Source organism: Helicoverpa zea, chromosome 6 (genome assembly GCF_022581195.2).
Source record: "Helicoverpa zea isolate HzStark_Cry1AcR chromosome 6, ilHelZeax1.1, whole genome shotgun sequence".
Lineage (NCBI taxonomy): Eukaryota > Metazoa > Arthropoda > Insecta > Lepidoptera > Noctuidae > Helicoverpa > Helicoverpa zea.
In genome coordinates, this window is record NC_061457.1 from 7,014,163 (window position 1) to 7,038,185 (window position 24,023).

The window sequence follows — 24,023 nt, forward strand, 5'->3', positions numbered from 1 at the left end:
AACCTCTTTCTGTTTCTATTATAATAATACATTACTTTGTGTTTCTAATTGCGCAATTACAAAAAAAAACCTATATTTCTAATGATTCAACAGCAAATACTTTGTAAGCCTACCTTTACGAGAACAGTGTATTCCAGTGGAGTCATCACACACACAAACAGCAGCGTGGTTGACAACTATACATGATTCGTTCTTTGTACAACCAGGGATTTGACAGGGATCCTGGCATACTCCATTTAGGCAGGCCTTATGCGTCGGGCAATTCACGTTTATTTTACAAGAAGTGTTAATGTGTAAGTCTGTACTTTGTACAGTGGTTTCTGTAGTAGTCATGTCAGTCACTAAAGTAGTATCAGTCCATGCAAAAATATCGTCGCCTTTTCTACGAGATGATAAACTTTCAGTAGAAGTACTAATAATGTTGTGTTGTGTTTTAGGAGAAATTTCAGTATTACTAATTGTAGTATATGTTAAGGAGTCTTCTATATCTTCAGTAATTGTATTTTGAGTTGTTGTAAGATTATGATTTTCTTTAACTAAAGAAATTGTTGTTTCATAATTTTTCGTTATAATTATTTTGTCGGTATCACTATTCAATATTGGTATAGCAGTTTCAGTAGATGAAATAAAATCATCGTTTGTATTCTGTATGGTCGAAGTTAAACCATTTGTCGTACTGGTACTATGATCGAAATAGGATGTTACCGATTCATTTGATATGGAAATAGAAGTCGTTTCATAGTGATTTTCAGATCGATTATCGTTATAAATCGTAGCTAATGTCATTTCAGGGTTATCTGAATTAACCTCCAAAGTATTGGAAACCAGTTTAGGAGTATTTGTATCAGGCTGAACTGTTACAGTCTCCGAAGAAGACGCTTCCGGATTAACAGTCGTGATAGGTGTCGTTTCGCTATTTTCGTCACGTACACTCTTAGATGTACTAATAGTGTATTGTAAATTGTCGCTCGTAGAAATTTGTACTTCTGTTGTTATGATAGGAGAAAATGGTTCTGACGTGGCACTAGTGGTACCATGCATTTCATTGAAAGATGTTGTTAGTTTCACTTCATGAGGCACAAATTCACCCAAACTTGTATTAATACTTGAATCAGTATGACCCGTACTATCGATTTCGTTCGTAGTAGTTTCAGTGCTCACATTATCATAAGTGAATGTATTGGCATCCAAATCATTAGAATCTTTAAAACCTTGTTTTGTAACTTTGGTTACTGATACACCTATACTTGTAGCATAATCCATACTTTGATTTTCCATAAATGGAGTTGTTATTTCAGTAATAACTTTTTCTGACTGTTGTGCGCTAGTCTCTGTTGTGTAAGTAGTTGACGTTAAATCTGGTGATGTATTTTGTAAGTCTTTGAGAGATTTTACCTCTGTTGAAGGTTCAGTTGTTTCAGAGATACTATCTGTATTTATTTTGTTTGTAGTTGATATTACTTCAGATGATATAGTTTCCAAAAGAACACTGTTTGTTATATGTGCCTCAGTTGATGTTGAACTTTTCAAATCCATAGGAATTTCAGTATGAATACCAACTAATGGAGTTGGCATGCTATGTGCTTGAGTGGATACTAGTGTCACAAACGAATCCGTCATTTTATTTTCATCAACATCACTGTGTACCAAATCAGTAGTTGAATCAACGATTTTTTCTGTAGCATAACCAGTGGTATCGCTAGTTATGGTTTCTCTATCTATTGATGAATATGTTGTATGCTGTATTACATTATTCAAAGCATTTGTGTGAACAATCATCATGTCATCTGTTGTATATCCGAGACTTAAAGTATTATCATGTACAATTGGATTTTTAGTTGTTGTTATGTCACTTGCAATAGTCGATTCAGCCATTCCTTGATCTACGGCTATAGTTGAATCAGTTACCTCATTATCATTTGTTTGAGTGCTAAATGTACCTATATGTTCAGTATTTTTTTCGACATTCACATAGGTTGTACTATCCGTTTCGGGTGGTAATGATTTAGTCGTATATTTATCGATTTTTGTTACTATTGCATCTTCTAATTTGTCTGTGCTTGGATTATATGTGGTGTACATTGACTTGTCTTGAATGTTTGTGTATGATACTTCTGTATATTTGCTCTGTGTAGATAATTGTGTCGTAAAAGTTTGCTTAACATCAAACTTGTCATCAGTAGTCCCTAAACCTTGTTCCATTTTGAATGTTAACTCATATCCTGAGGTGGTTGACTCTATTAAATTCAGTTCATTGATATCAGTGGAATCCTTATTAAGTTGGGTTGAACTTGGACTTTCTAGCATTTCAGTGGGCACTGGCATTACCGTTATTTTTTTAATATCTATTTTGTCTGTTGTAGCTGGTGAGATATCAGTGGTTTTTTTATCTATTTCTTGTGCAGGCAAAGATGTGACTGAGATATTTTTATCTTCTTGGATCTGAGTCTGTGATTTTATTTCCGATTCAATAGTAGTAGTGTCAGAATTTTTAAAAGTCGTTAAATCATTTTCTATTTCTGAACTCGTGGATTTTTCTGCGGTTGTTGTTATTATCAAAGTTTGGTCAGTGGGTACTGAAGGCTCAAATGTAACCCCTGTCTCTTTTCTAACAACCCCACTATCTGTGGTACTTTCACTGTCTTTGTTAAACGAATCCGTTGTTAATGAGTCACCATCCTTGTTTTCTGTAAAGTAAATATTAGTTTCCGTACTTTTAAGCGTAGCTATAGCATTTGGTAAGGAGCTCATATCGACACTCATTCTCTCGGTGGTAACTGGTATAACATCAGATGTAGACGTATCCTTGTTATTTATTTCAAATTCTACATTGTCAGAAGTAGTTGATTCTTTCAATCTGTTTACTGTTTCTGTAGTAAATGCCCCACTTCCTGTTGTAAGTGATAATGATTTAGTCACATGGTCAGGAATAAGTTCCTTGTCGCTATGTAGCTTTTGTGTTATAGTCTGTGTAGTTCGCGTATCAAGGTGAACATTTTCGGTTGTAACTGTCCCTTCCGGTATACTAGAAGTTGAGCTACCATCAACTTTTCCGTTTTCCGTAAAATCAGAGTCAGGTTCAGTAGAGGTAAGTGACTTATGGATGTTTTCAGAATTTTCGTTTGTAACTGAAGTACCAATTTCTGTAGATGAAGCTGTTGTTTCATCAAATATATTTTTTTCATTTGAATGGGATGTTAACTCAGTATTTTCAAAATCGTTAAGTGTTGTTATCGTTTGTGATGTAGTCGTCTCTATATTTGGATACCAAGACGTTATCAATACATCATCATATGTTGCTGTTGAAGTTGGAATTTTCTCGTCTATCGCTGTTGATGAAGATTCTTCCAAATCACTATCTGTTTCTTGCGTGACTGATGTATTAGGTATTTGACTAACATTCACTTGTCTATCACTGATCAGATCTGATGTTAATGTTACTGATCTATCGTTGGCGACTGTTGAAAACGTAGAAGTAATTTCTTTTTCATTATCGAATATCATTGTTGTATAAAAATCACTATCTTTTGTTTGTGTAGCGTCAATTGTACTTGACTGTGTAGTTGTATCAGGTATGAAAGTCACAGGTTCGTTTCTCTCAGTTAATAAGGTCTTAATTAGTTCAGGTCCTATAGTTGATTCTCCTAATGGCAATGAATTAGGTTGATTCGTAGTTGTTTCCAAGTTCATTGTGCTAGACACAAAATCTCTAAAGGCTGTCGTCCCTGTAAAAACGGTCACCCCTTCTGTTTTTGCAGATTCTATTGTAATAGAAGCTGTACTGGTCGTTTCTGGTGGGTCTGTATAGATATGTCTCATTGTGTCAGTTCTGGTTAATTCTGAAGCGGTAGTTCCTGAATAAAATTGTGTGATTTCGTCCTTTGAATTTATTGTGGCCGTATTATCAGGTTCCTTTGTAAAATCTATTCCTGGTATAGGATTGTCAGATGTTATTCCTTTTGTTGTTTTCTCAATTGCTTGAGTTTGTATTGGAAATAATTTATCTGTTACTGTGTTATGATCTATTGTGGTCATTGAGTCTTCAGTAGCCGTATTTTGCACAGATTTATTAGTAATGTTTTCAGTAACAGTTATGGTTTTAGGTTTTGATGTGACGCTGTCTGACGTGACTGTAAAGTCTGTTCGATCTATGGGTTCATTTCTATCGAGACCTGTTGTATCTGTTGTTGATTCAACCGAATAACTGGAAGAGGTACTTTGATCTAATGCAATTTTCATTGTTGATGTTTTTAGTGACACAGTATTCGTGACAATGTCTTCCGTGAATTTATCTATTTCATTATTAAGTTTACTGGTTTTGAGATCAGACGGGTCTATTGTTGTCTCGACCAAATAATTGGAAGAGGTACTTTGATCTGATTTAATTTGTATTGTCGATGTTTCTAAAGAAGCTTTTTTCGTGGCGATGTCTGTTGTGAATTGAATTGTTGTTCCATCATTTTCATAATTAGGTTTATTGGTATTGAGATCCATTGTGTCTGTTTTAGACTCAACCGAGTAACTGGAAGAGCTGCTTTGATCAAAACTAATTTGCATTGTTGATGATTCAAAAGACACTGTATTTGTTTTAAAATTCGTATTAGGTCTAAGTGTTGGAGCTGAAGTTGCGGTTGTATATTTTTCTACAATACTATAGTCCTGAGTTTCGATTGTCGTGTTATTTTCATTCGAATATTCAGTTTCCGTATGAGTAGTGAGCTCTGGTGTACTTTGTAAGTCTAGAGTAGGCATTGTGGTTGCAGTTATACCAGACAAGTCATTAAGTTTGGTTTGTTCCCGCAAAATTACTGGAATAGACGATGAAGAAGTGGTCTCAGAATCTGCAGATGAAATGTCAAATTGGGTTGGTGTTTTTTTGTCAGATTGTTCAGTTTCCGTGACTAGGATTGATTTTGTTGTTATGTCAGTAAGTTGTACAGTACTGTAAGATTGTGTTATTAATTCATCTGCGTCCATCGTACTAGCCGTACGCACATCATCAATCAATGTTGTAACATCGTCGATGGCAACAGTATCAGACGTCTCTGGAGTAGTATAACTGTCGTCAGTTGCAAAAGTACTATGAGCGGTAGTATCACGGTGAGTCTCTTCAATTGGTATTTTATCCGTAACATTTTCATGTAACATTTTTGTATTAGTTTCACCTACATTTGAGTCAACTGCTGTCCCAAATGTAGTTAATTTAATGCTCGTTTCGGTATGTTTTTCTGAGTTTGTATACCTTGTAGTGCTAGTTGGCAAAGTTGAAGTAGTTATATTTTTTTGAGGAAGATCTTCCACTAAAGTAATTCCTGTGTAATTACTGTTCAGTTTTCTTTGATTTTCTGGGGTTTTTGTGTTTTTATTTTCAATTGAAACTGTTGAGGAATGATTTCCTTCGACAATCTTTTTAGTGTAAGGTTTTATGGTACTTTCAACATGAATTGTACTACTACTCTGCAAGAGGATATCAGAATCAATTGACGAATAATCTTCGATATTTGTATAGGGCGTAGTAATTTGTGTTGTCACATCATTACTTTGATGATCTGTAGGAGTATAGGTTGACTCATTCATATTGTTGCTCAACGTTTTGGTAGTTTGTTTAAATTGAGTCTCTGATAGAATTGTGCTATGGTCTCTTTCACTACTATCCATTGCATTAGTTACTGCATTTAGAGGAGTAGTAGTATCATATAAATCTGAGCTCTTTACAGAGCCTGTAAAGCTTGATGCGTCTTGTATATTTCCTTCTATGGTATTTTTTTCACTTCCGCTGAATGTTTCTCTAGCAGTAGAAGCTGTTTTAATTTCAGATTCATCAATTGTAGCTATTCTTTTAGAATCTTCCATGGAATTGAAAGCTTTCGGAGTCGTGTTTTCTAAAATATCAACAGTCTCAGTTATATCATTTAATGTGTTACTGAGACTACTAGAGCTAGTAATAACACTGAGACTACTAGAGCTAGTAAAAGGAATTTCAGTTGATTCATCATTTGCATTAGATGTGGTAGATTTAAGAGAAGTTTCGTCTGTCTCTGTATTAATGTCGAAATAATCTGTTGAAGTGGTTGATATTTGGCTCCTAACAGTAACGGTAAAGTCAGTCGTCATGTAATCGGGAATTAATGTATTGCGAGTCGTATGAGAGTCATTAGTATCAGTGGACTGAATAGGGTCAGTAGACATAGTCCTATCTTTTGTAGTGGCGGATTCACTTGTTCCTCCTGATGTAGTTTCGGTTAGTGGGACATAAGTTCCATCTGTTAATAGGAATTTACAATGCCATTATTAAATAAATATTTTTAAAACTATTTAAATACAAACGTATACTTATTTATTCGTTTGTTTTGATTGTATTGAAGAAGGAAAAGTTGAACCTTTACAGTATACTTTATGTTCAAGCATAAACGTATGGGTATAGAAGAAATTCTAACTACGATAGTAACTAGTACGTGCTAAGGTCTAAAAACTACTGATAGAAAGAGAAGAGACCATAAAGAAGAATCGAAAACAACGAGTTTAGGCTTAATAGACCAAATAACAGTAAAGAAGTGTGCCAGTATTTTCAATAGGTGAGTTATACTTACAGACTTAGATTAATTACAGAAATACTAGAATTGCTCGTAACATAATCAAATATTACATATTCATTGAGGATTGTAGTTTCGGTCTCTAAGCCTAAAGCCGTGTCGTGGTGTCAAATAAATAAAAAGTCCTGTGCAACTAACACTGTCTCAAAGTGTTTCGTAGTAAACGTATTAAGAATTGCCTGCCGGGTCTGCCGAGATATCGTAGCCAGTACTGTGTGGCGTTTTATCGGACAAATGGTAGATAAACTAAAATTATAGCAATGACCAGTTCATCTGGAGTTAGTTTTGCTATTCACATAATAAAAAATAGTAGTTGCAGACTTGCAAGTATTACAGCCAAAGTCCACGAAACATTATGTGAAAATAGCATTTACGAGAGGTACAGAAGGCTGATTCGTATTATGAGTACGATTCAATACCGCATATCACAAATAGCTTATCTTAAATTAGCAATGTTAACTGCTTAAGTAGCATGATTTATGCTTTGTGAAATTATGTACATAGCACTTACTTTCCATGCAGGCACCGGAGAATGGGTCGCAAGGGACTCCTGGCCGACAGTGAGCGCAGTTCGTGGAGGGATGACGTTCTTCTGTAGAAAAAGCAGATTCTTAGCCGAACGATTGATGGGGAAACTGAGCTTTAATATAGTTATCGATATTGATAAATAAATAAATGTGATTGTAACATAATGTTATATATAAAGCTTTTCATGGAGATGTTCTGTAACGTACCCCGAATACAAGCGCAGCCGTCACAAAATGTATTTGGATATCTTGCGCAGTCTGATGATGTTTGGCACTGACAAACTAAACAAATATTTTAAATTAATGTAATTTCTTTTTTGATGAAGAAGAACAAGGGATTAGTTGAAGCAACGTTTGATAATAAAGCTTGTAAATCAATGTAATCATAATAATAAAGCATTGATTTCACCTTAGCATGGGTATTTGTTAGATATATTATGTATTTGTGGCAAAAGATGTATTGAAAGCATACCCTTTGAGCAAACAGGTTGGTGATCGACGACAGCGCAGTGTTGGCCGTTAAGACACGGGCCTCCGCGCGCGCACGGATCAGCGCAGCGGCCGCCGATGCACGCCAACGTAGGCGCACAGTGCTCGTGCCCGCCGCACTCTGTCGCTGCACATCAAACAATGGCCTCAATGCATTGAAAATCGTGTAACATACATATTTTCACACCTGTTATTAAATTCATGGTGTCTAAACCAAAGTTAAGATAATTCAACTTTCATTATTGAAATTGTGAACTTTTAATGAAATCAAGGGCTACAGTTAATTTAACACATTGCCAAACTAAATATTTAGCGGGCAAGATATTTTGACAAAGAAATATTGAAATCAGATCTTCTATTCCTAATTTTTAATTGTTCAATTTAGAAATTTAGGCATAGTCACTATGATTATAAACAGATCTCAAATAAGTTGGGTTAACAATTATACAAACACATGTCAAAGACACAAATACCGTAATAAATGGCTTTTGTTTAAGATGTTAAGTAAAAGGGATTTGCAATCCATTTTTTCCCTTTACAACAGAAACTAATTAATTTCAGAGGTACAAGTAATGGTAAATTCACACATTATAATTAAATAGATACGTACATAAGTAGTGTGTAGTAGGCATTCTAAATAATTCTGCAAACTCTGTCTCGTGGCGGTTTTGTTGCATAAAGTATTAATGCCAAAGCGTTAAAAGCGTTAAGAATAAATTAAATTAGAGCAACCACTACCAAAATGAGTGTGAAATTAATTCAATATGAGTAGTATGTACACTACGAAAAAACATGCAAGAAAAACTACCTTATGCAGAAGAAGATCATACTGTGGAGTAAGATATATATGAACATGCTAGAAACAATAGAAAACAAAGATAGAAAAAGAACCGCATGAAAGTAGAAACTATAAAAAAATCCTGTAATAATGAAGAACAACAAGATTATTAAGATTCATATAAGACTCTAATATACTAAATGTAGATACACTAATACTTTTTGTTCACTTTGGAATTACCTTTAACGCAGCCATGTTTTTCATCGTGTGTGAATCCACTAGGGCAAAACTTGCAAACTGGGTGGTGGTCTTCTACTGAGCATGGAGCTCCACCACAAGCGCCATTACATGGGTCCTTGCATTGAAAATCTCTGCATGCCAAGTTACTTGGACAGCCGCTATCTCTCAAGCAAATTGATAATGTTGGGTTACATTCCTCGACACATACGCACATAGCGCGGTGATCTACTACTTCACACTGTTTGCCCTTGGGACACATGGGCTCTACAGACGCTTGGCACGGATTCACACACTTGGAATTACGACAGGCCGCATTCGACGGACACTGTTCGTCTCTTGTGCATTCTGCATGTTCGGGTGCACAAGTTAATTCTCCTTTTTCGTTCAAGGCAAATCCATTCCGACATACACATATAGGTCTATGATCCCGAACTTCACATTTCTGATTTCGTCTACAATTTTGATATCCAAGGCAAGGATTGCGGCATTGATTAGTACTGAGATCGCAGGCTAGTTTTGATGGGCACGACTTAGTTTCGGAACAGGTGAAGGTTGTGTTATGTTCATCCGTGGACTTGCAAGAAGGGTCGAGGCGGCATGATATGCGTGGCTGCCCAGTATAGCACTGCGGGCATGAGCACTGCGCCTTGTGCATCAAGGTTACACAAAGGGCGTCTTCTCCACACACTCCGCGCACCGTGCAGGGGTCCACACAGTGTAGGCTCAAACACGCTCTGTCTACTGGGCAGTCCTTGTCGCTCGTACATTCGATACCTAGGAAGATGTGAAAGAAGAAAGCAGAGTCGAAAGAGCGGTACCTTCAGCCGCGAAGAGGAAACTTTCTCACGAGACAGTGCATGCTTTTTGAAACTGATAGTTTATGACGAGAGGTATGTATATAACGGAATATTATAATACAAGCGATATGTACATGAAGCCGAACAAAATGTTACTGACGTTTGATAACTTAAGCACGAACGGTGAGAATGCTTCCACTAATTAAACATACCGTTACGTACAGATATGTTAATGCATCAACCATTTATGGGCAAACATATTTGTACACAAAGTATTTATTTTTATTAGATATAGGTAATTAGAATCATTCCTTCATCAAAAGGGTTCCTAAGGATGTTTGCAAGTTAAAGTATAATAAAAATCTTCAAATTTCAATCTGCTGTGATAATTCAAAATTAATCAATATAAACTTCCTTTGGCACCCATACCTACTCTATGAATGAACTTAATCCCACTTAAATACCATTTGTATATACAAATATGTGGCAGAAGTCCTAATGTAATGTTTGTATACAATAAGTATCTAAACGTAGGTATAGTACAATGCAGATATTAATCATCATTCAAATATTCGATCAAGATGACTCCTGAATCATGAATTCGCCTATTTCTTGAATATGTCAGTACAGATAGCCTGTACAAGTGCATTTTTACATGGTGTCAACGAACTAAGTTTTATAGTATCTACTCACTGGTGTGGCATTCGACATCAGCCTGGCCTTCTGTGCCGGGAATGCATCGACATACAAATTCTGCGCCTTCTCTTAAACATTCCCCATTAATTCCACAACCTGTTGTTCTACAATCTACTACACTCCGTTCTTGGGCACCTGAAAGTAATATACATCAGATAAAATAATGATCAAACGAAAGTCCAGTCTATCATAAAAATAAGCTCATAGAGCTCTCAGTCTCAGTTTATCATAGTTTTATTAAACTTTAGCTCTCTATGTATTAACTGCACGTAAATCATGTAACAAATATGTAAATGCAAGTCATGTAGTAAATAAACGCTAATTTAAGGCCACTTCGTGGGGTACGATCTTATATGACCCTCATATTCTTCATTGAGGGTGAAGATGTTAAAGTTTGCAATAATTTATTAAATGAAGTAGAAATGTGTCATAGAAAGTGGAACTTGATAGTACACCGTTACTTACATTCTATATTAGGATCACCGTTAGGATAGTTACGTGGACAGAAGCACTGAGCTTCTCCATGTGCACCGATATGACACTCCGCATTGGTGCCACATGATTTATATGCACACGGTTCCATAGCTCCACAAAAGCATTGTTTATGAGGATTGCCGGCACAGTTAGGTGGGCACGTGCACTCGTAGTTGCCGTCTTCTAAGTCACGACAGCGAGCACTCACCCCACAGGGGTTGCGCAAGCAGCTGCCTGCTGCGGGCTTAGAACATTCAACCTTTGCATTGCCAATGTAATTAGGTGGACAAGAGCATTGTGGATTGCCATTAAGTGCACGACATATTGCATTCACCCCACATGCTCCTAAGCATACATTTTTACATTTTCCTTCCGAACATTTCTCATCAGCATCGCAATCCTCATTGTTAGAACATTCATATGCTTTACATTCTTCCAACGGATCGCCGGTAAATCCACTAGGGCATTTGCATATAGCGCGGTGTTTAATAGCAAAACAAGCCGCGTCTTTACCACAAGTATCTTCTTGGCAAGCTTTGACGCAAAGTTTTGAAGAGCATATCATATCATCTCCACAATCCGCATCGTAGTTACACCCAGGTACACAGAGATTGTCTAGACATATTTGTCTTTCGGGACATTTATTTGTTACTGAACAAACAGCCCTACAACCTCCATTAAGACATTTCTCGCCACAAGGACATTCCGGGTCAGATTCACAGAGTGAGACACAATATCCACTGTCATCGCAAGGACAAAATCCGTCACATAACATTGCTTTCTTTTTACACTCAACAAGAGGATTGCCGGTATAATTGCTCGAGCAACTACATTGAGCACGATGATTTTGTACTTTACAGTCCGAACAAATTCCGCAGACTGCATTTTCACCACACGGATCTATAAATATTCACAAAATTATTACTATTTGCACAAATATCATGTTACGTTGAGGGCTTTTAAAATAACGGATTCCATTTTATGCGCGGCTACGAATGGGATGCGCGATTAAAGTCCACTAGTGTTAACGTGAAAATAATCATAAAGTTTTAAAAATCACATACCTTTGCATTGTCCATTCAGACAAGCTTGGTTAATGTCACACTCGTTATCATCTCTACACCCTTGTTTACAAATTCTGCCATCACAAATATAGCCTCTGCTGCACGCTTCGTTGCTGTTACATACAACTCTGCATATACCACGAATACACTTTTCGTTGGATAAACAAACACTATCACTGTAAATTAAAAAATGGTTATTTTTAACTTTGAAGGTAGTTCATAATTTCTTATTTTTATAGTGGTAAGTAAAATGTTTGGCTGTCTGTTTAAATCTAGCAGCAAAATATTTGAATAAAATGTATCTTACCCTCTACATGATGGTTGACATGTTCCTCCATAGCAATTAAATCCATCAAGACAGTTCTCGTTCTCGTCGCAAGGCAAAATTTTTCTTCGGCATACTGTTTTTGGATTTCCAAATAATGTCGGCGGACATGTGCAGACTGGTTGATGGTCTTTAGTCGAACATAATGCATTAGCTCCGCAAGTAGCAGGTTCTGTACAAGGGTCCACACACTGTCCTGATACACAGGCTAGCTGATCTGAACAATCGGAATGAGATCTACACCCCGTCACACAGATGCGACCATCACAAACCTCCTCGTCTGAACACTGTTCATCTGAGGTGCAGGCATATCTACAAACTCCTGCATCGCATCGTTCACCTTGCAAACATTGGGAGCCATCAGTTGTGCAAGCTGGGCGACAGCGATCGTCTTCACATCTCCAGCCTGTAGCACAGTCCGTGTGCATGCGGCAGGATAACGATGGAGCTCGGACACAACCTATGTTCGGAGTTGGGTTAGGTATTAAACCTTCTTGGCATGTACATGAAGCTTTGCGATCTACCACTGAACAAACTGCGTTAGGGCCACAAGGGTTTATGTCGTTTGCACAGGGATTTTGACAAACATTGTTTTTGCAAAATTCGTCTGGTCCACAATCTTCATCGTGTCTACACCCATACATACAGCTATTTCCCAGACATATATGACCTAAGAAACAGTCGTTGTCAACACGGCACGTCACTGAAATAAAATATGTAATTATAATTTTTGGCTTTTCAGCCAAACGGTGTGAATCCAAAAAACAATGAAGTCCCAATAGTGATACTTACACAAGCAAGTGCCTTTGGAGCAGCGTTCGTTCAAAGCACATTCTTCATCAGATGTACACTTTGGAACACACATGTCATCTTGACACATGTAGTCATCTTCACATTCACCTGCCGCACCACATAATCTGGGCACTAAAGCAAAAAAAAACTTTGGTTAATTCAAATAATGTTATATAGATTGAAGAGCCAGCGACTGCCAGACGTTCATTATTTTGTAAATGCTGTAACTTTTTGAATGAATCCACCTTACTACAGGTAAACAATTTACTACTACCAATAGAAATATAGGATTACTGTTCTTCAAATAAACATTATACTCACTTCTAACACACTCAATATCTTGATTTCCTGTAAAACTTTGAGGGCAACTACACTGCACAACGTGGTTATCAGTTCGACATAAAGCGTTCAAACCACAGGCTTTCTCCATTTTACAAGGGTTGACACATTGTCCATTGTAACATTTCTCACTTGATCCACATTCTTCGTCCACGAGGCATAAACCTATATAGAAGAAATTAAACATACTTTATTGGTTTTTATTCTCATGTTAGATTTTAACACTACTTACTAATAAATATAGTGTTCCTTACTTTTGCAAAGACCCTTATGACAGTACTGATCTTCGCCACAGTCGCTTCTTTCATTACATGATACTTCTCGAAGCTTACAACCTTTATCACTAGCAGCATTACCAACATATCCACTCTTACATTTACATTGACCAAGGTGTCTTGTAGCAACACACTCAGAATTAGCACCACACTTTACGGTTTCGCATGCATCTATAAAAAATAAGATTTATTTTAATCTTTTAGTATGTGACGTGGAAAATGTAATCTGTTATAAAATTTCGAAGGCCAGGGACTTACCAGTGCATTTTCGTATTCCACCAACGACAGTGCATCGCGCCACTGGAGGACAGTCTCGGTTAAATCTGCATTCTTGTGCCTTACGACAACCCTCTTCATAGGGGTTGCCTACGTATCCCACAGGACAAGCACATTGAGCTTTATCTCTAAGGTTTTTACACTCAGCTCCATTGCCACAGGGATTAGACGCACATCTATTTATTTTAACACAGCCCCTTGCTGGGTCTCCCGTGTAACCAGGTTGACAGTAACACACATGGTTGTGCTTTTCAGACGAACAGATGGAATTTTCGCCACACGAGTTTTCTACTAGACAAGCTATTTTACACATATTTTGATGGCATTGTTTATCCTCAGAGCATTGCGTATCCACCTCACATTCTTTTCTCTTACATCCTTGAAGAGCATCTCCGAAAAAGCCTGGCGCACATGAACAAGCGGGTTGATGATTTTTACCAACACACACTGCTTGCCTCCCACAGGGATGTCTTTCACAAACTTTAACGCATTGTGGAACTCCTTTCCTTCCTACAGTACACCGTTCATCATCATCACAGTCTTCGTTGGATGTACACTGTACTTCTTTAGTACAAATTCTATTTAAGCAAAATTGGAAATCTGGGCAAGTGCTATTTGAATTACAAGTAACTCGACATGTGCCTTGAATACAGAGTTGATCATTCAAGCAATCCCTTGAGTTTTTACAAACACCTGCAAAGTACAAATTGTTAGTATGAGTTGTGGAACACAGCTATTTAAGAAATAAAATTAATTTGTGTAAAAATTCATATCTTGATTTTTAACACTTACCAACACATAAATTGTCAACACACTTAGTTCCTGATGAACACCTGCTGTCATCCGTACAGAATTGAATAGGCACACAGCCAAGTACAGGGTCTCCCGTAAAACCAGACGAACAGGAACAATGACCAATGTGATTCCTTGAAAGACAGTCAGCATTTTTGCCACATGCTCGAGGTATACTGCAGGAGTTTTTACACTTATAATTGACACAGGCTTCCTCTGATGAACAATCACTATCTTTAATACATTCAAACTTGACACACTGTTTGTAGGGATCGCCTTGGCTATCAGTAGGACATTCACAAATAGGATTATGTTTCGCGACTATGCATTCAGCATTTTCACCACAGGGCGAAGACTTCTCGCAGGGGTCAATGCAATAATTGTTTTCACATTTGGTTTTATCGGAACAATCATCGTCAGAAAAGCACTCTCCTGGTAATCTGCAATTCCCGGTATTTGTATCCAGTACAGTTCCATTTGCACAACTACATGAATATGATCCTCGATTGTTTACACAGTTTGCATTCAAAGGGCATGGGTTAGTTGAACATTCGTTTATGTCTTCACAAACATTGTTGACTAAATCATACCCTGTTGGGCAAGTACACAGAGCTTTGTGATTTTCTATAGTACAAATGCCACCCTGACAATAAGTTTCTTCGCATTGGTCTGTAAATAAAACACATCATAAATACTTTTAAAAAAATCTATCCTTACCTAGCCTGTTTGTTTGTTAAATTCATGTATAGATTTGCATAAAGTTTTCTTTATACATTAAAATACTTACCAGAACATTTGTTATTCCTTGTGTTACAGAATTTGTCGCTTGAACAGTCAGGGTCATCTATACATTCCACCTTGAAGCAGCCAATTTTCTTGTCTAACGGATTTCCCAGGAAGCCTTTCTCACAGGCACATGCAACTCTATGTTTAACAACCTTACATAAAGCATTTAGACCACAAGTTTTAGTTTGACATGGGTTCGAACATTTTCCTCTAATGCACGCAAGTGAATCTTCACATTGGTTATCGTTTCTACACTGGTTTGGTAATAAGCAACCGCTAGTATAAGGATCACCGATGGCGCCAACTGAGCAGACGCACTTGAAAGAGCCTGGGGTATCTACACATTGTGCTGATGGGTGGCATGGACTGTCAACACATTCATTGATGTTTAGACATTCATCACTTGATAATTCGAATCCAGGAAGGCACTGACATTGTCCTCCATTACATAACTGATTACTTAAGCAGTCAGAATTCGTTTTACAACCAGGAATGCATACGCCGGAACTACAATGTTCTCCATGTAAGCAGTTGCTACTGGAATGACATATTTTGTGACATCTATTATCGCTACATTTTTCTCCAATAGCACATCCAGAATTATCTTGACACGGAACTTGACAGAGATATCCAATGCACATGTGATCAGGAGGACACTCAGACGTACGCGAGCATGAACTTGGTTTTCTCACACATCCTTGTTGAGGTGTTGGTGTTCCTTGAAATCCAAGCGGGCACTCGCATTTGGTATTATGGTTGATTCTTGAACAAATAGCATTTGGCCCGCATGCTTTTGTTGATAAACAGGGATTGACACACCTGTTATTTATACAAGCCTCTTCGCTTGGGCAGTCTTCTTGACTTCTGCAACCAATCAAGCATTGTCCTCCGACACAAGCTTGTCCTATGCCACATTGCGTATGTTTAGAGCACTGGGTAATGCAGAAGTTTTTAGCGCAAGCTTCTCCTGGATCACATTGCGTGGAATTTTTACAGGCAGTAAAGCACTGACCATTGGAACAAACATCGCCATTGCAGTCACTTTCACTCGAGCAAATCAGTAACTTTTTCTTGCACGCATTGCCATTAATATTTTCGTAACCATCAGGACACATGCAAATTGCTTTTCTATTTACTACTTTACATAGCGAGTTAATTCCACAGGCACCATCACACGGATTTACACACCGTCTATTCACACATGTTGTTTCCAATGGACAGTCTTCATCGCCATTAGAACATTCATCTTGCCTTCTACAACCCCCATTGAAATCTTCTACATACCCAGTTGGGCATCTGCATACATAAGATGAGTGTCTCGGTTCACAGATAGCTGTTGAATGACATGGATTAGGATTGCAAACTTCTATCTTCTTGCAGTTAACATCGGGTATAGGATCGGCCTTGTAGCCATTAGGACATTGACAACTTGCTTTGTGATTTTCAGCTATGCATACAGCATTCTCACCACAGGAGTCTTCCCCGCAAGCATTCATACACGAATGTGTTATACGATTGCATAATTCGTGCGGTGGACAGTCTGCGTTATAAATGCAAGGCACAGATTGACATCCTTTTTCCAAATCATTTGGATTTCCTGTAAACGGACCTGATGGACACTGACATTTTGCAATGTGGTTGTTAGTAACACAGACAGCGTTAGGACCGCATATTACTTGTTGACATGCAGAAATACACTTTTTAACATCTCCCACATATTTACAGACTTCATTTTCTCTACATTGCGCATCATCTGAACATTGATTCTTATTAATAGCTATACATCCATCACGATCATTTGGATTTCCTCCAAATCCAGCTAGACACTCGCATCGGCTTTTGTGATTTATTGTTACACACTTTGAATTTTGAGGACAAGTAAACAACGAACAACTGTCATCACACTTATTTACTCCAAGCACATCTTTTTGACAAGATTTGTTGTCCTCGCAATCATCATTAGACTTACAATTTGGTGTTGAGGGCTGTTCACAATTAGAATTTAGAGGATTCCAAAGAAAACCATCTTTGCATTCACATAGTGGGTTATTTTCTACGACGCGGCAAACTTCGTTTGCACTACAGGCTATAGTTGAGCATAAATCAAAACAGCGCTTCGCTGTACCGTCTACGGAAATACAAACCTCAGGTTTTTTGCAATCACTATCTGCATTACATTTAGGCTCATGAGGTTCTTGAACAATTAAATGGCAACCCGTTTTCACATCTGTGGGTTTTCCAACATACCCTTCAGCACATATACAATGAGCTTGATGGTTGGCTCCAATACACAGAGAATTTGGACCACACTGCAGTTTGCTACAAGAATCTACGCATTTCCGAACATTTTTCGCGACTTGGAAACATATTTCTGAATCCTTGCAGTCTCCATCTACCATGCATTTATTATCAGGAACGCATCCTCTTTGTAAATCATTAGGATTGCCACTATGCCCAGGTAGGCAGTGACACTCGCCTTCTTCACAGATTGATTTAGGTCCACACATCATCGTACGACATACATCAACACATTTCGATTTTTCACAGATGAATCCCTCAGGACATGTGGCGTTATGGGAACAAGTACATATGGTACCATCGGCGCATTTAGAAATGGAAACTTGTGAACATAACTCGTAAGGATTTCCAACGTATCGGCTTTTACAAATACAACTAAAACTTCCCGGTGTATTTATACATATTGCGTTTTCACCACATGGCTTACTTCCACATTCATCTACATCCGTACATTGTATGTTAGGGTTTCCAATGTATCCTGGAGGACATAAACATTCCACATGTGATCTGGTTTGCTGACAAACTGCATTTAGACCACATGAAGCTTTAGCACATGTTATTTGCCTTCGTGGTAAGCACGTTTTATACGGATTTCCAGTAAATCCTTTGTTGCATTTGCAAGCATTGGTTTGGCCGTAAACACAGTGTGCATTTTGCCCACATCCAGGTTCACATGATGGTGGAGAAATCGCTGTGAACAATAATAATACCATAAATATAAAAAGCGATGGGAGAATATAATAAACGGATATTATAACGATATACTGTCTTATTACTTACGCGGCATGCAAAGTAAATCAGGATTTCCAACAAAAAATGCATTGCAAATACATTTCCCGCTCTGTTGGTCACATGAAGCACCAACGCCACAGACAACACCCTCACATCTCTGTCTGCAACGACCCGCCACACACATAAGCGGCTGTTCACACGGCAAGCCGGGCCCACAAGTATCTCTTCTACATGCTCCTCCAGGGAACGGATTTCCAACCATTCCCTCTGGACATACGCAAGTCGGCCCAGTCTTTGATATTATACACTGGGCTCCAGAAGCGCAAGAATATGTATCACATCCTGTGAAATCAAATATACATAAGGTCAATAAGTAAAAAGAAGTTACAATGATTATATTGAGCAAATAATTAAACATACCAGAAATACATTTGCCACCTTCAGGTTTTGTATAGCCTGGGTTACAGCGACACCAAGCAGCATGGTTTTCTACTTCACAGAAAGCATTCAATCCACATGAGACACTGGTACATGGGGACAGGCAGGTGCTGTTCAAACACGCGAGCGTATTCGCGCAATCTTCATCTGCTCGGCATAAACGTTTCTCTGCTGGCATTTCTTCAACTTCACCTAAGAAATAAATTGTGATAAGTAAATTTCATTTTAGATCAACGAATTTACGAAAACGAACACAAATGTTATACTCACATCCGCTTTTATAGGGATCACCAACCATATTCGGAGGACACTCACAGCGATAGCCACCTTTCTGGTCGTGACAAATAGCTCCAAAAGCGCATGGTGCGCTGTGACATTCATTTATATTTGTACATCCCGTGTAAGGATCTCCTTCGTAACCTGTCATACACATGCATCGAGGAGGATCACTTGGAGTACATTTCGAATTTATGCCGCAAGTAAATCTCTCACATGGACTTTTACATTTCTGTCCGTCTGTAACGTCCAAATAAAATGGCGGCGGGCATACACATTTTCCAGGCTGAATACATTTTTCATTTGGGAAGCAATCTGAATCGCTTATGCATCGCTTTTGATTTAGTGTGCAATGTCCGGACATTGTATCTTGGCTATAGCCAGCTGGACATTTGCAGGTGAACGAGCCAATCGTGTTTACACATTCTGCGCCGAAACCGCATGCTGATTGTCCAGACGTACACTCGTTTATGTCTTCACAAGATCCTTCAGCCGTTTGTGAGAAACCAACTGGACAAGCGCAATAGCTCACTCCATCAGAGATAACAATACATTCTGCACCTTTTCCACACTTATTATCTTTTGTGCACCCAGAGAGTACACAATTACCATCTACAACTTTATATGGCGGTTGGCACTGGCATGTTATATCGTCACAAACTTCACAGAGATGGTAAGGGTTTCCACTGTATTCTGCCGGACATTTGCATTCGTAGCTACCAGGCAAATTCTTACAAATAGCATTTAGACCACATGGAGATCTACCGTGTTGAATACATTCATTAATATCTTCACATAATAGAGTTTCAGTGCTACGCGAAAAACCTTGTGTACAGACACAAACATTTTCTCCGTCATGTGAAATGCATTGTTCACCCTGAGGGCATGGATTGGTACTACTGCATTCAATAGGCATTTTTCCGGGAACACAGCCATTGACATAGGGATCGCCGCTGAACATACCAGGACATTCGCATAGGAAACGTCCAGGAAGATTTTTACAAACTGCTCCAGGTCCACAAGGGCTATCAATACATTCATTTATATCTTGACAACCAGTAGGTGATGACGGGTCGCCTGCAAACCCGCTTCTACATGTACATTGCGCAATCTGGTCATTCAGCAGACATTCTGAATTACTTCCACATTGTAAAGCCTCGCAAGGATCTGCAAAATTAAAATGTATTAAACTATTAACGGCCTGTTTAAGAGTATTTCAAATGTTAACAAAATATTCCTTTATCATTAAATTACTTACGCCTGCATTCATTGCCAACATTTGGCTCTGGGCACAGACACCTAGAGTTTGGATCACATACAGCATTACCGGGACAATCGTTATCAGATTTGCATGTTAGAATTTCAACACAGCGCATCCTAGGATCTGGGTCAGGTAAACTGCCTTCTGGGCATTCGCAAGTATAGGATCCATCTCGATTGATGCAATCTGCTCCAACTCCACAAGCACCTTCTATTTGACATTCGTCAATATCTAAACATTGCTTATAAGCATCACCGGTATATCCTTCTGGACATTGGCAAGTAAAGCTACCCGGCGTGTTAGTGCAACGTGCATTATTACCACAGCGGCCAACTGGTCCAACTGATGCATCACACTCATTGATGTCTACACAACCTGCCGCTATATCTGTTGGATCAAATGTCCAGCCATCTTCACAAACACAGTATGCTTCTATTCCATCCGGCTTACAGTAAGAATGATCACCACATTTCACATCTTCACATGGCGCTCGACAAGCCACTCGTGGAGGAGCACCAACGAATCCGTTAATACATTCACAATTAAAACCTCCTGGTGTATTTAAACATAGTGAATTTTCCCCACAAATGGTAAGGTTTTTCGCACATTCGTCCACATCGATACAAACGGACCCACGAGCATCGAATCCTTCTTTACAAAAGCATTGGCTTTCTATGCATTCTGCATTGTTGGTACAATCAAAGTTTGATTTACACAAAGTGTTTACGTCCACCTAAAAATAAAAAGGTTTTAGAGTCTGGTACAAAGTGATATAATTTAAGAAATAATAATTGTCAATGTTACCTGTTCGCAAGCAACTTGTGGGTCTGGTTGAGCTCTATAACCTTGTGGACAGACGCAATTGTATCCTGGAACCGCGTTCTCGCAGATGGCGTGAGTGCCGCAAGGGTGCTCAAGTGTTTCGCACTCGTCGATGTCTCGGCACCCCCCCGCTACTCGCGCATCTCCTGTGTACTCCGGCTTGCAAGTGCACACGAAGCTGCCAAGTGTGTTGGTACACATAGCGTGTTCACTGCACACTGCTTCGCTATTCTTACATTCATCCACGTCTGGTGTAACAAACAACGCAACCTCTAATTACATCTGCTACGGGCGCACTCTCCCGTTTTAAAGACACGCACGCAGTAGGTACGCCGACAGCCACTACGAAGAGGAAGTGATAGACACATAGACGATACGAAAGGCGACAGTGAATCCCACGGGATACAAGAAGAAAATACTGTATTATGTAAGGAATTTACATATCCTTCGATGCACTGGAACACAAAAATGAGCCCGGTCGTCGTAGGTATTATGTTGCCGACGACACGGATGCAGAGACTCACTGAAAAGTTCGATTATTTGTCGAATATATTAACGCCTCGAATTAGTAAAAGCGTGAAGCTACCGAGCGTCCAAGTCCGGTAGTTTTCAGCTCGATACGTTAAACGCGATTAGGTTAATGTAAGTGTCACAAAGCGTTAGACCACAGAAAATGAAAACATGTTAGAATTATTTAGGTCACACCTACTGGCGTTTCAGTGAAAGGCTTACCAATACACTGCACTTCTGGATTGCCTTCAAAACCTGGTGGGCACAGACAGCGATAAGCGCCTGGAAGATTCTCGCAAATCGCGCCAATGCCACAAGTGGCGTGTGCACACTCGTCCTGATCGCGACAGGCGACGCGAGGCTCGCCCTCGTAGCCGGGCGGGCAGCTGCACTCGTAGCCGCCCTCCACGTTGCGGCACAGCGCGCCCACGCCGCAGCTCCCCTCCTGGGCGCACTCGTCGATATCTACGCACTACGTACCACACCAAATCAGTTATACCCTTTATAACATGGTTTGATTTTAAATGAAAAAGATAATAAAAATAAGATAAAAAGTCATTCATACTAAGTAGGTTGAAAATCAACACTTTTCGAAAGTCAAATTTACCTACAAATGACAGCCCCAAAAAGACCGCCCTTCTCCACTAATAATGAATAAAATGTTTTTATACTGGCCTAAACCACGTTCTATAGCTTAAGGGCCTGCAATGTCAGCTTTACTCCTATAGGTATATGGATTTAATTCACTCACGCCGTCGAAAGCATTTCCAGTGTAACCAGTCTGACATGCGCATGTATAGTTTCCGGGATAGTTCTGACACACAGCATTTACTCCACAAGCACCAGGTCGGCGACATTCATCAATGTCTGTAACGTCCAAAATAGTTAATCATTCCGATGCAAAAAGGTTACCATATTGAATGCATAAGTACATTCCAGATAAAAAGAGTAATTTTATACCTCTACACTCTTCTTCGCCGTCGCCCTCGAAACCTCGATTACACTTGCAAATAAAATGAGCTGGCAGGTTACAGCACTCAGCGTTTGCAACGCATCGCGACGCTACTGCCGGATCCTCACACTCATTTATATCTGCAAAGACGCCTCATCAGTATTTTACCAAACTGTGGCTAACAAACGGCGTTAACTAGTATACCTAATACTTTTACTTTATACCAAAGTTTATATAGATGAAATAAATACTTCATAACGTTACCTTTGCAAGTGAAACCGTCGCCTTCGTAGCCTGGGAAACACGAACATTGGAAACTACCAACCGTGTTGGTACAGTGTGCAAAAACATCGCATGGTCTGTCTTTGCATTCATTTACATCTAAAAGTAAACAATGCAAAAGTGAATAACATGTTCACAACCTATACATGCGTAATGCATATTAATGTGTAAAATTAAATACCTGGTTCCTGACAGTTACAGCCGCCGAAACCATCATTACAATGGCACACCCCGTTTAGACAACGACCATTTATACACTGGGCGCCATCTTCTTTGGTACAATCATCTAAAACATTAAGTGATATTTGGTGAGAACAACAAGTTGGTCTTTGTTAACTGCTGATGAATAATAATAAACAGTTGGTGCACGTACCTGTACATTTTAACTCTTTCACGAGTTCGTCGGATCCCTTATAGCAATCCTTGACACCGTCGCATAATTTTGATAATTCATATAATTGTAATATTTGTGTCGATTCGTTTACTTGACAGCCAAAATAGCCGTCTTCTAAATTTAAGAAAAATACTTCTCGTTTTATTCCTAAGCCTATTCCATATTGGCTTTGTGTCGCTACCTGTGAAAGACAGATTACATACTTCGACAATAAATCAATGCGACAGGCCATCAGGCTACAAATACTGATACAACTAAAGTTAATAATTAATTAAAAATAATTATATTCTATTACTCACATTTGTCGTTGTGACTAAGAGCGTCCAAACCACGAGCGGTAAGGTATCTATAAACATTGTCTCTGTAACAAAAGAAATGATAAATTAATCATAATATTCATAAATTAAATAAATATTATTGTATTAAATTAACTGCAAGACGAATTACTATTTTTAAGGACTGAATAAATTAATAATCAACTTGATATTGTATGGATCTCACAACTTTTTTCGGTAGAACAAAACTCGGTTGCATTACATCGTGTTTTGGGAAGCATGTTGTTTTTTATTGGATGTTTTTTCTGAACTAGCGGTTTCCCGCAGTTTCAGTCGAGTTTGTGTATAAGCCTATGTCACTCGGGCAAAGTTAAGTTTCTTAACAGTGAAATTTATATTTCAGGTCGGTTTAGTAGTTTCGGAGCCTTTACGAGTAAAAAATATTTCCCCTTTCCTATATTAATCCTACTTATATCCTACTTCCTACTTATCCTACTTATATCTTACTTAAAAATGTGAAAGTTTGTAAAAATGTATGGA

At 38.6% G+C, this 24,023-nt stretch overlaps 1 protein-coding gene across 1 annotated transcript in view; it reads right to left on the reverse strand.

Moving 5' to 3' along the window:
- The window catches only part of LOC124631053, a 97,541-nt gene that overhangs the window by 59,027 nt on the left and 14,491 nt on the right, over nt 1-24,023 (reverse strand). The window contains exons 2-28 of the mRNA XM_047165175.1: nt 23,508-23,569; nt 23,188-23,389; nt 22,996-23,100; nt 22,797-22,913; nt 22,541-22,672; nt 22,332-22,447; nt 21,803-22,052; nt 21,053-21,318; nt 20,246-20,981; nt 18,982-20,154; nt 18,694-18,903; nt 18,322-18,615; nt 15,245-18,232; nt 14,458-15,126; nt 13,648-14,358; nt 13,369-13,560; nt 13,097-13,279; nt 12,776-12,907; nt 11,966-12,686; nt 11,659-11,834; nt 10,586-11,494; nt 10,118-10,255; nt 8,628-9,401; nt 7,593-7,736; nt 7,328-7,402; nt 7,105-7,182; nt 114-6,263 (exon numbers count right to left, since the gene is read on the reverse strand). Of these exons, the coding sequence (XP_047021131.1) occupies nt 114-6,263; nt 7,105-7,182; nt 7,328-7,402; nt 7,593-7,736; nt 8,628-9,401; nt 10,118-10,255; nt 10,586-11,494; nt 11,659-11,834; nt 11,966-12,686; nt 12,776-12,907; nt 13,097-13,279; nt 13,369-13,560; nt 13,648-14,358; nt 14,458-15,126; nt 15,245-18,232; nt 18,322-18,615; nt 18,694-18,903; nt 18,982-20,154; nt 20,246-20,981; nt 21,053-21,318; nt 21,803-22,052; nt 22,332-22,447; nt 22,541-22,672; nt 22,797-22,913; nt 22,996-23,100; nt 23,188-23,389; nt 23,508-23,564 (17,698 nt within the window). The 5' untranslated portion in view covers nt 23,565-23,569. The remainder of the gene's footprint in view (nt 1-113; nt 6,264-7,104; nt 7,183-7,327; nt 7,403-7,592; nt 7,737-8,627; nt 9,402-10,117; nt 10,256-10,585; nt 11,495-11,658; nt 11,835-11,965; nt 12,687-12,775; nt 12,908-13,096; nt 13,280-13,368; nt 13,561-13,647; nt 14,359-14,457; nt 15,127-15,244; nt 18,233-18,321; nt 18,616-18,693; nt 18,904-18,981; nt 20,155-20,245; nt 20,982-21,052; nt 21,319-21,802; nt 22,053-22,331; nt 22,448-22,540; nt 22,673-22,796; nt 22,914-22,995; nt 23,101-23,187; nt 23,390-23,507; nt 23,570-24,023) is intronic.